We start from the raw sequence: 12,712 nt of genomic DNA, 5'->3' as shown, positions 1-12,712 counted from the left end.
TGAGGTTCAGAGAAGGCAATTTTGGCACAACAGACACCACTGATCGCGGTGAAATAGCGCGGCAGCGAAATTACTTGACGCGGCCGTGGTCCATATTCCGCTGAAGGCGAAATTGTGAATTAGAGGACTGGAGATTTGAGCTCAACTGAAGAGCGCGGTCCGCGAACATATTTCACGGCCGCGGTTGAAGATAACGCTGAGGCGGTTGCTTTACCGCTCCCACCGGAACCAAGTCCAGACCAAGCTTAGAAGAGAAGAAACGCGGCCCGCGCTTGCTTTTGCGCGGCCGCAGAAGTCCAAGCGCTGAGGTGCTCACTATTACGCTGTCAGCGGAACCTCCGTAGGGCATTTTTGTCCAGTAATTTCATCTGTGTATAAATAGATCTTTTTCAGATTTTTAGGGTAGCTTTTGTTTTGAAGAACACGTGAACTGACGTACTTAGCTATTTTGAGTAATTTTAGAGCATCTTTAACCATTAATCTTAGATTTTACTCTTGTAATTACTTTTTATGGGTTATATTTCATCTCCATCTTTGATTTCTACCTTGATTATGAGTAGCTAAACCTATTAGCTAGGGTTGTGACCCAACCCTGGTGTGGGTATTTAATGTGTCTTCAATTTTAGGGCTTAATTGTTTATGGGTTAATGATATTTAGCTTGATTCATGCTTTAATTGTTGAATTGGTGGTTGCAAACACTGATTCGTGCCTATATGACTTAGAATCTTCTTGAGAAAGAGAGTCTAAGTCTAGGAAACTCAGGCTAACAAGGAATTGGGGTGCATTCAAGAGATTGATAGCCCTAATTAAAGGGTTAAATCTAGAGATAGTAATACCCGACTTGAGCCAATTTTGCTTGCATTGTTTGGACACCCAATTGGGCTTGAGAANGCTGTCCGTGCAGATTGATATTATCAGCACGTGAGTGGTCTGTGCGGATCTAGATATTGATATTATAGCACATTGGTTGTCCGTGCAGTACGTGAGTTGTTCGTGCGGTTGATATTATTAGCACGTGAGTTGTCCGTGCAGTGTGTGGATACAGATCCATACCCCTTGGGTCACCTTCTCATGTTCCTCTCTTGATAGTTTACACGCGGATTGTGAGAAACTGACGGGTTCCTGGTTGATGTGAGCTCTGGGAGAGCTGGTTACTGTTATTGGATCGGGTTGCATGCTGCAACAGCCCTTATATGCTTATGGTTATTGGACTGGGTTTCCCGGCACAATGAACTGTTATTTGGTTATTGCATTTCATCTTTACTCTAAATTTCCTTGGTTGTTTACTTGATTTTACTTGCATCTCTTCCTTATATGCTGGATTGCTGACTGAGCAGAACACTTTAAAATAGATAATTATGAGCATAAAATGGTTTTACCTGAGATTTTTGGATTTGATCATATATTTGTTCTATACTTGTTAAAATTATGAACTGCACATGTTCTAGTGAGTATCATCTATAGTTCTTGCTTCTTTTACCTTGCGGAGTTTTGTTAGGATACTTTAAGTAGCTAAACCTATTAGCTAGGGTTGTGACCCAACCCTAGTGTGGGTATTTAATGGGTCTTCAATTTTAGGGCTTAATTGTTTATGGGTTAATGATATTTAGCTTGATTCATGCTTTAATTGTTGAATTGGTGGTTGCAAACACTGATTCGTGCCTATATGACTTAGAATCTTCTTGAGAAAGAGAGTCTAAGTCTAGGAAACTCAGGCTAACAAGGAATTGGGGTGCATTCAAGAGATTGATAGCCCTAATTAAAGGGTTAAATCTAGAGATAGTAATACCCGACTTGAGCCAATTTTGCTTGCATTGTTTGGACACCCAATTGGGCTTGAGAAAGCCAATTAGGGCAAAGGCACTTGAACTACCGAGAGGCATAGAGTGATTAATTATGTGCAATAGTTATATCATGATCCTAATTATAACAAGTTTGTCCTAAGTTTTAGACCCCGTTAGATATTCACCTAGGTGTAAGTCACTTCCCTAGTGCCTTTTATTAATTGAGAAAACCTTTACAAAAACATTATACTTAGATAACTTTCAGCACTCATTAGCATAAAGTAGAATAGAAACAAAAGAAATCATGGTTAGAGGTGCAATTAAGAGCAACACACATAGCTAGATCGGATAGGAACCCAATTCCCAACCAATATTAGCTCCTTGTGGATATCGATCCCGACCTTTCGGGTAAAAGCTGCATCGACCACTCTTGCCATTTTATAGTGGTATAGAGTTGGAGCTGATCAGTGTGCAGCAAAGGGGGGCTCGACAAGTATCGTTTGAGTTCTTCCAAAGCTTGCTGGCATTCCGGAGTCCAGGAGAAATTGTTCTTCTTTTTCAATAGTGAGAAGAACTGATGGCTCTTCTCTGATGACCTCGAGATGAATCGGCCAAATGCAGCTACACGTCCGGTCAATCTTTGAACCACCTTGACGTTGTCCACTACTGTGATATCCTCTATAGCCTTTATTTGTCAAGGTTGATCTCTATCCCCCGATTGGATACCATGAACCCGAGGAATTTGCCCAAACTGACCCCAAATGCGTACTTCTCCGGGTTCAGCTTCATGTTGTATTTTCTTAGTATGTCGAAGGTTTCTTGCAAATATTTCAAATGGTCCTATGCTCGCAGGGACTTGACCAACATATCGTCAATATAAACTTCAATTGATTTTCCTATTTATTCTTCGAACATCTGGTTTACTAGGCGTTGGTAGGTGGCAGCGACGTTCTTTAAATCCAAACGACATTATGTTATAGCAGTAGGTGCCAATTTTTTTTTATGAAATAAGTCTTTTCTTGATCGTCCGGGTTCATCCAATTTGGTAGTACCCGGAGTAGGCGTCAAGAAAATTGAGTATCTCATGCCCGATTGTCACGTCGATCATTCGATCGATGTTAGGCAAAGCGAAAGAATCCTTGGGGCATGATTTGTTTAGATCTTTTTATTCTACACACATCCTTAGTTTATTTCCTTTTTTAGGTACTACCACTATGTTAGCTAACCAATCCGGGTATTTAACTTCCCGAATGGATCCTATTTTTAGAAGTTTTTATACCTCATCCTTGATGAACGCGTGTTTAACCTCGAACTGTGGCCTTCTCTTCTGCTTAACCAGATGGAACTTCGGGTCCAAACGCAGCTTGTGAGTGGTTACCTCTAGTGGGATCCCTGTCATGTCAAGATGGGACCAAGCGAAACAATTGGCGTTAGCTTTAAGAAAATCAATAAGTTTTATCCTGAGATCGGGAGGTTAACCACGTGCCCAGGTATACCTTTCGATCCGGCAGATGCTCGACTAATATGACTTTCTCCAACTCTTCAATTGTTGATTTGGTGGCGTCGGTGTCATCGGTAGCTATGAACGATCTCGAGACATTGTAATCGTCCTCATCGTCTGCTCCTTGTTCTTCTTGTTTCTCCGGTTCGGCTAAGGCCAGTATCAGTGATTGCTATTTAATATCTTCTTTCTCGGTCGGTTCTTCCTCGATATTGAAACTGCAGGCACCGAGATCACTTCATCGACAACAAATATTTCCCTTGCGACCGGTTGTTCTCCGTAGACCTTTTTGACTGTCCCTGACGTGGGAAATTTCAGCGCCTGGTGCAAGGTCTAAGGCATCGCCCTCATGTTGTGGATCCATAGCCTTCTGAACAGAGCGTTGTACCTCATATCCCCTTCGATCACATAGAACTTCGTTTCTTGGATTGTCCCGGCAGTGTTTACTGGCAAAGTTATCTCTCCTTTCATGGTCTCACATGCCATGTTGAATCCGTTCAATGCCCGAACTGCCCATACGATTTGATCATGTAACCCCAATTGCTCTACGACCCTTGATCTGATGATGGTGTCCGAGCTACCTGGATCAATCAGCACACGTTTAACCCGAGATTTATTGATAAGTACATATAATACCAGTGCATCGTTGTGAGGCTATACGATGCCCTCGACATCTTCATCGCTGAACAAAATGGCTCCCTCCGGAACGATATCCCAGGTGAATTTTTCCCTCGTAATAGATATTTTAGTGCGTTTTATCATTGGCCCTTGGGGGACTTCGACTCCTCCAATAATCATGTTGATCACGTGCCGAGGCTCCTCTTGTTCGACCTGTTTGTTGATGTCCCTATTTCTGAAGTGGTTTTTGGCTCGTTCACTTAAGAATTCTCGGAGGTGCTCAATTGTTGAACATTCGAGCAACTTCTTCTCTTCACTGTCGGCAATATTCGGTCCTATGACCGTCAGTGCTGTGATACTTACACATCAAGTTAGGATCTCCCTAGTTGGGTCGGACTGCAGTGGTCGGGGCCACTTGGTCTCTTTGATGCGTCCTATGGCCGACACGATGCTTGCAACGTCTACGTTGAAGTTATATTCTGATAATCTTGGTGCCTTCGTACTCCCAAGTGACCTGTCGAAACCATTCTTTCTCATCAAGCCCCGACCACTAAGCCCTCGATCATTTCTCTTCTCGTTCCTTGGGGGTGATGGTTGGATCCATTTCCCCTTCGGACCGCGATGTATGACTGATATCGATCTCGGACCAGTCTTGGCTCTTGATCAATGGCTCTCTTAGATCTATCATCGGTCCTGACGTGGTAAACAGATCCAGAAGGGGCCTCGAGTTGGTCGTCCTCGACCATGATCTTCGACTGGTACCTGTTGTGGACGTCGGCCCAGGTTACTGCCGGGTACTCCACCAAATTTTATTTTAGCTATTGAGAGGCTACGGAACTTCGGGGTTGAGCCCCTGAGTAAATGACTGAACGTCCTAATCATCTGCAACTGGTGGTAGGTCCACCCGCTCCATCTGGAATCTTTAGACGAACTCCCTCAGCAACTCGTTATCCCTTTGTTTGACCTTGAAAGATCCGATTTTCTGGTCTCGACCTTGATGGCCCCGACATGGACCTTTACGAAAGCATCTACAAGCATAGAAAACGAGTCAATGGAATTGGGAGGCAAGTTGTGATGCCATATCATCGCTCACTTGGAAAAAGTTTCCCCAAACTTTTTCAGCAACACCGACTCGATCTCATCATCTCCAAATCGTTCCTTTTGTTCGCGCATGTAAAGGAGGTCACATGCTTATTTAGATCCGTGGTCCCATTATATTTGGGAATGTCGTGCATACGAAATCTCTTTGGGATCAAATTTGGTTCGCGCTCGGAGCAAAGGGATTTTGGATAAATTTTTTTAAATCCAATCCCTTCAATGTTGGGGGTGCTCCGGGGATCTGATCGACCCTGGAGTTGTATGTTTCCACCTTCTTGTCGTTGGCCTCAATCTTTTTCTCACCCGACTCCACCTGTTTTGTCAATGCTTCGAGCATCTTCATCATCTCAGAAGTTACCCCGGGCTCGGCTTCACCTGGTCTCTCGGTAATTTGTTCGTATCTTCGCGTGCTTTCCTAGGATTGTTCAGGCTCGACTCTGTTAGGGGCGTGACCTTGATTCTGCAGTTGTGCTATTGCAGGATTTCGAAAATCAGCCGTAGGCTCACCCCATCACCTTCACTTCGGGCGTTTCTCGAGCTGTTGGTCGGGGTCCCCCACGAACACTGTTTTCAGGGTCAGTTGGCAAATTGATGTTAATGGCCACCTGCGAGTTAGCATCGACCGGGTCGGCGACTGGGACACCGTTGGGATCGGCAGAAAGCACATCACTACTGGGCACCACATTATGATATTCGTCGTGATGGTCCGACTCAACGTCAACGTTCAAGTGAGCAGACTGAGAGTTTGACATTTTTAGACTGACCTGAAATTAAGATTTCAAAAACCAAGCATAAAATAAGGCGTGTTATGGAGATTCATATCAAATCACCACTATTATCCTATCCCCACGGTGGGCGCTAAACTGCTTACCCCAAAATTAGGTAACAGTTAAATTTGTACGCGGTTTAAAGGATACGTGGTTTAATTCAACACGAATAGTTAAGAATAACAGATAAATGAATTAAAGACAAAATAAACGATCAAAGGTTAGGCAATGTTACGATCAAACCTGATCTTAGATTGAACAATGAACTTGTCTTCGACTGAGCCATCGGTTCAAGCCCAGTCGCGAATGAAAAACTGAACAAGTGAGTAATGCCTTTAATAGTAGCTAGAAGATAAAAATAAACTTTTATTCCTTTGAATTGCGTGTTACAATGTTCCTGACTAAAGAAAAATTGCCCCCTTATATAGTAGGAGAATTTCAGTCCTAGTATAAGTCTAAAAGAGATAAAAAAATCTTCTTTTCCAGGTAATTGTTGATCCATAATCGATACTGAACCAGATTCGCGTCGTAAAATTCGGTTGAGGGCGAACGGACCCCTATCTGTCATGCATAACCGTTCACCGCGTCTCCCGAGGTCTAGAAGTTATACTCGGTCCGGGGTGCGTCGCTTTACCATGTCCAATGTCGGATATACCGTTCAAGTCTTCCTGGGTCTCGATATGAGGGGTCTTTGGCCTCGACTATAACCTAATGGATGCGTGCTCCCCTTTCGTTCTCTACCGGGGAATCGGGGTAGCCGTTGCCCTCGATTTTTACCCATACACACAGAAAACAAAAACGTGTACTATTATTATAGAATTAGAGTTCTAATTCATTCAATTAATTATTATGGGGAAGCAATTTAAAAAAACAACACTGACTAAAAAAATATTACTTAGAAAATAAACCATTACTCATTTCAGAATTGCCTAATAACGAATGAACTGCAAAAGAATTCCCATTTAAAGGACAAAGAAAACAAGGCATTAACATCTAACAAAAAGACCAACACTGACCCCAAACCTAATTTAACTTTAAAAGAAACTTACACTAATGCTTAGCCCTTAAATCTAATCTCCATATTTGCTCTCATATCCTCTCATCTCATCACAACTTTTATCTCTACCACCTAAAATATAATCTTCTATTTCTTCTCTATCTACTCAATACAACTCTATACAAACAACAATGAACAAAGAAATGCAAGAAAATAATACACAAATAACACTAAGCATTGAAATTAGAAGGAAGAGAGATGACTAAAAGACTATGGACTAGGGAAACTGTTCTCTGCTTCTTTCGTTCACTTGTTCTCTTCCTCCACTGACTCTTTGTTACTCGGGTTGAACTCCGGTTGGGTGACTGTTGCTGGTGGCGCGGTCCTGGCTATGTTGGCATTGTTGTCCGGGACAACCTTGGTTCTCATTTCAATAACTTTCTTGTGAGAGTTTGAGTGAATTGATGGAACAAATGTGGGACTTGCAGCAGGCCGGTATTCAGGGAAGAGTCGTCCTGACTTGTAACGAACACCACACGCGTTGCACAGAGTTTTTGGTCCCATTGGACCTGCCCTCCATTGAGGAGTCTTTGTTATCTCGCAATGCTGGCATTTCCTAATTGTCTGTGCCACTGGATTCTGATTTGCCTCGACCCGAGCTGAAGGAAACGACAACTTGAGTTTCTTTTTCTTCTTCTGTTCTGCTACAGCAGGTTTCAGAATCTTCTTCATAGGAGACTCCGCGAAATTTTCTGATTCTGAAGCAATTCCTTGAGCAACAAATGGGTGGGGAATCTCAGTAAAGGATGATGTTGGAGAGATAAGTTGAATTACTGGTGCGGGATTAAACGTTGCAGGGCGAGGACGCTTGCTACGAGCACGTTGTGGACCCCGGTGGCATGGACTACTCAGTGGAACAGTTTTTTCAACTGAACAAGAAGAGGAAGAGCTACTGCTGCTGCTCTCAAGCACGGAGACAGGACTCGAAGTCTGGAATTTGGCTTCGGATGTCTCTTTGTTAAGAGGAAAGGTTTCTTTCCCGAGAGTCAATCCTCCGCCCGAAAAGGAATCCTCCACAAATGTTGAAAGCCATTCAAGCTGAACAATATCCTCATACTGTAACACAAGATCACAAATATATCAGACAAAGTGTTCAGAGTTGTAGTATATGATATCAAACTCAATAGATACAATGTCCTTTTCAATGATGACAATGACTTTCAATAGAATGTTTGGTTCAGCTTTGCTTATAGTTGCACAATCATGCTGGTGCAAATTGAATGTTATTATCTGTCACTAATTATGATGGTCATTCCTTGTTATACAACAACCACCTCTCCAACTACCACATGCGAGTGGCAAGGGGCGGATTCGGAAGTCGAAATAGACAGGACTTTCCAACTACCGTGGATGAAAGACGATGCTTCCCCCTTTAGTGGGCCCTACACGGTGCGAATCCAGATTACTCGGGCCAGTGGGTTTCCCGATACCCGACTCATAAAAAGGGCAGCCCGGTGCACTAAGCTTTCGCTATGCGTGGGGTCCGGAGAAGGGTAGGACCACAAGGGTCTATTGTATGTACCCTGCATTTCTACAAGAGGTTATTCCACGGCTCGAACCCGTTGACCTCCTGGTCACATGGCAGCAACTATACCAGTTACGCCAAAACTCCCCTTCAAACAGCATGCATAAAGAAAAAAAAAAGTATCAAATGGCTAAGTCTCATAACTCTAACAGGGATTCTAGTAGTCCATCTAATTTGTTGCTTTTTCAGCTTGAACACAGTGGACTAATAGGCAAATGCACTCACAATAATACAAGGTGTGAAAATGAGATTGAAATAAAGATTCAAATTAATTCCACCAATCAACAAACTTTTATCTGTAGAATGACTGGACAATTGCAAAAAGTTATGATGTGGTCCCAAGTGAAGAATTGACTGCAGCTGCAGCAAATTGTTTGAAATGGACTACTTTTTAATTCCTGAAATGGAGCAAATTGTTTGAATTTTGAGCATAAAATTTAGTGTACTTCTTTAGCACCGACAGCCCAGCTGGCAGTCAGATACAAAACATATCTTAATCCATCATTAAGTAGCTGATCTCTCCAATCATGATACAATTCTTTAATTAAGTACTAAGCAATACATATTTAAAACTCTACGTCCATTCACGTGATGAGACATAAAAAGGAAATCAGCCCCCACGGGAATCACTTACACTTTGACCAAAAGAGAAAAACATGCAACCGGTGCACAAATTAAACCGCATTCGCGCAGGGTCGGTAGAAAGGTCACACTTTAAGGGGTCGCTTGGTTTGAATACGGTTTATGCCGGGATAAATTATGCTGGGATAAGTTATGTTGATATTGTTTTTATTCATTGTTTTGGTATGTTGTATTAAAATGACAATTGCATAATTTCTAAGAAGAAGATATAAGTTATCCCGACACTAATTACCCAACCCCTACAAGGTACTCCCTCCGGTCCAAAATAAGTGATTTTTTGGATGTTTTCACACAAATTAAGAAATACACATTTTAGCATTAATTAGCAATGGAATTGACCATATTAACCTTTACTATCTCACATAAACATTCCTAACACATATTCCAACACAATTTACTCCAAGGACAATGTAGGAAAAAAATAATTAATTCATTCTTGAAATCTGAAAAAATCACTTATTTTGGACCACAAGAAAAAGGCCAAAAAATCACTTATTTTGGACCGGAGGGAGTATAAGTTATTCCGATACTAATTTTTATCCCCGGATAACTTATACCAGATTTGCTAACCAAACAAAGTATTAAGGTGGTATTAAAATTTTATACCAGCACTATATCTACTTATACCTCATACCGAACTAACCCAAAGGGATGTGATGCAGGCATCCTATCCTAATGCATACATCAGTGGCTGATTCCACAACTTGAACACGTGAATCACTTAAACTTTGAACTTTTTTTATTAATTAAAATGCTAATATACAAATAAGAATTTAAGTTATATACACTCACAAGTGGCTACAAAGAGAATACTCACCGGAACAGAGAGCTCGGCGGAGAAGTCAGAGGCTGAATTCCGGTGGCTGCCGGAGAAAAGGGAGTCGGAATCCGGCAATGGATCATTCCAAATGCTGGGAAAATCTTTGCAATCAGTAGAATTAAGGCCAGCAGTTTCATTCTCTAGAGGGAAATCAATCAAATCATCAATGTGGTCAAAGAAGCTACCACAGTCTATCTCATCCACCAAATTTGACGCCATTTATTATACTCTTTCTTTTTCCTACTTTATCTGCAAAAATTAACACAAAACTAGTTAATAATTGCCACCAACTAAGAAAAGTCACCAAATTTTCATACCAACAAATGATAACAATTTCTGAGCCCAACACCTGGGTACAGGAAGCAAAAATACATATGATCATTAGTCATTTAGTCATTTTATTGGGAAAAAAATGAAAATTAATGTGAAGGGTAAGGGCCAACCCCACCAAGTGCTCTAGCTGGAGCCAAGGTGTCAAAAATGAGGCGTGGCACATTTTATTAGAAAAAGGTTGAATATTTTTTGGAATTTTGTCAATCCACAACATAAAATCAAGATTCACAAAATGAGCCAAGGTGGGATTTTTTTGTAATATTTAGAAAATTATTGGGAAATTCAGAAGAAGAAAAAAACAAAAGCTGGGATGAGAATGAACTCTAGTAAAGTGTTCACACTGAGTGCACCGACACATCGAGAAAAGTACAAGAAAAAAGATTATTTAAAAAAAAAACGAAAACCCAAATGCAAATTGAAGAAGCAAACCTTAAAAATGCAAGAACTTATAGACCCAATATGCAGAAAAAGCTCCAAAATTTCTCAGAAAATTCCTCCGCAATTGTATTCCAAAATTGTTCAGAAAAGTATAAAAACAATGCAAAACAGCAAAAAGTTGGAGTAAAATTTCAATCTTTATGCCTAGACATCTCTATAAAACCAAGTTTTGTTGGTTAATTTGAAGCGAAAAAGACTCAAAACATTTTCTCTGTTTTCAGAAAATGTAACTGAAGGTCCAAAAAAATTATAGAGCCTAACACCTTAAAAGCACCAAATACATGAAAAGTGAAAAGAAAAAAACACCAAAAACAGAACTAACGCTTAAACCCTAAAACCTCCGGCCCAAAACTGAGAATAACTGGAATTAGTAGTAGTAGTACTATTTTGGATTGGCTCAAGTCCCAAGGAAACTATGAAGAATTCAAATGAAGTAAAAAAAGACAAAAACTTTACAACACCCACTTGAAAAGAAGTAGTGTAAGAACTATAGCTGGCTGTGAATGTACATTAAAGAAGACAAAAGCAAAAAAAAAGAACTTTTTTCTGACTCTATATGACTCTAATAGCTTATAGTTTGGCTATGAATGAATGAATAAATAGAAAGAATGAAGTATATGTAATACCTTGAAGAAAGTAGTAGTAGTACCAGAAGAAGAAGAAGAGATATGAAGGGGTTTTAATTAGGAGAGAAATGGAAAGAAGAAAGTTAAAAAGGAGAAGTAGAAGTAGAAGTAGAAGTAGAAGGAGAGAGTGATGGTTGGTAAGAGGTATCTATTGTTTCATTGCTAGCTGTATATTTTAGTTATATCACCTCACCCCTCCACTCCATTGTCGTGATCTTTAAGTCTTCCCTCCTCCCTTCAATACGCTCTTCTCATTGCTCTCTGGTCCCACACCTCTCCCTCTGTTTTTTTTATTTTTCCTTTTTTTTATATATACTAGTACTACTTGGTTATTAATGTAATTTGATTGAGATTTAGCTCGAGGTGATGTCTGTGTACACAATACACTCTCCAGATACTACTAGTGGAATTTTATTAGTGGAATTTTATTGGGTTGTTGTTGCCGTTGTTGTTTAGCTAGCATTTGGTCATGGATTTCCAAATTTGTTTTGAAATTTTTGATTTGGGTGAAGTTTGGTTTGAAGATGAAAATGTGTTTGTACATCAATTTTTAAAATATATTTTACTTTTTTTTAAAAAAAATATGAAACATGACTTATACTCACAAGTTCTAAAAACTATCACAAATATCCAGCATTACATTCATTTATAACATTCATTATATTATCGCAAACTATAGTCCTGAACATAAATAAATTTGGTACAAATTTAGCATTTTTATAATGAACTACATAATACACTATCAGATGACCGAGAGGACGAATCAACATTGTTACAAAATAATAAAGGCAGAATGGCCTAGTAGACTCCTATACTTGTTCAGGTTTGTCATCCCGGTCCTTATATTCTGTGGAGTTTCATCCAAACACTTCTAGTTTATCAAAACCTACTTCATAAACCCTTCTGACCGTTGACCGAGCTTAGTTGGCATTTGTTTTGATGAGTCAGATAATTGCGTGATTACAAGCTATAAAAAGCGCGTGCGTCAATTATTTTGATTAAAGAAATTATTTGAAAAATCACAAGAAAAAGAAACAATAAAAATAAATGAAAAAAGATTGAAAAAAATCCTAAAGACCCCTGCTTTCCGTCATGACCCCTTCCCGTCATAACCCCTTCCAATTTATCAAAATATGGATAAAATTTATTAACAGACACGTATTTGCCAAAAAATACCAAATAAATTTTGGCAAAATCTATAACCAAACGGGTCCATAAGTTATACACAACGTAAGTGCTTTTTTATAGTAGCAAACTATACATTTTAGGTTGTAAATCAATACCTAATAAATGAAGCTGATATGTTAATATCTCTTATATTATAAGTGCATAATTTAAGTACTATGCAATGTAATTTGATATGGATTTAAGTTCTCTCACGTGCGAAATTATAGAAGATCCCAATCAAAAAATTTGAAGACCAAAGCAATCTACTTTCTAGTCTAGTCTAGGCTTCTATCCTTGTAAGTGAGTCCTTGATATTTATATAATGATAGTGCAAA

The 12,712-nt window shown here is 39.9% G+C and overlaps 1 protein-coding gene across 3 annotated transcripts; it reads right to left on the bottom strand.

The window, feature by feature from the left end:
* Positions 1–6,694: 6,694 nt before the first annotated feature.
* On the bottom strand, positions 6,695–11,394 carry LOC109240905 (GATA transcription factor 8-like). 3 transcript variants are annotated; one of them, XM_019407585.1, is made up of 3 exons: positions 11,211–11,394; positions 9,811–10,062; positions 6,695–7,882 (listed from the first exon to the last, which is right to left on the bottom strand). In XM_019407585.1, the coding sequence occupies exons 2-3, from the start codon at positions 10,030–10,032 to the stop codon at positions 7,073–7,075; spliced, it is 1,032 nt and encodes a 343-aa protein (XP_019263130.1). In that variant the 5' UTR covers positions 10,033–10,062; positions 11,211–11,394; the 3' UTR covers positions 6,695–7,072. The 3 variants fall into 3 exon arrangements, with proteins under 3 accessions (XP_019263130.1, XP_019263131.1, XP_019263132.1); XM_019407586.1 differs by lacking the exon at positions 11,211–11,394 and adding an exon at positions 10,576–11,174; XM_019407587.1 differs by lacking the exon at positions 11,211–11,394 and adding an exon at positions 10,131–10,236.
* Between the last annotated feature and the right edge of the window lie 1,318 nt (positions 11,395–12,712).

The sequence above is a fragment of the Nicotiana attenuata genome, unplaced genomic scaffold (assembly GCF_001879085.1).
Source record: "Nicotiana attenuata strain UT unplaced genomic scaffold, NIATTr2, whole genome shotgun sequence".
Lineage (NCBI taxonomy): Eukaryota > Viridiplantae > Streptophyta > Magnoliopsida > Solanales > Solanaceae > Nicotiana > Nicotiana attenuata.
This window is presented reverse-complemented; position numbering and strand designations above follow the sequence as displayed.

Bases quoted from the DNA above. Each gene is read 5' to 3' on its own strand.
- LOC109240905 (XM_019407585.1), bottom strand. From the start codon at position 10,032: ATGGCGTCAAATTTGGTGGATGAGATAGACTGTGGTAGCTTCTTTGAC. The intron at 7,883-9,810 runs GTGAGTATTCTC...CTTGTGTTACAG, and splicing joins CCGCCGAGCTCTCTGTTCCG to TATGAGGATATTGTTCAGCT.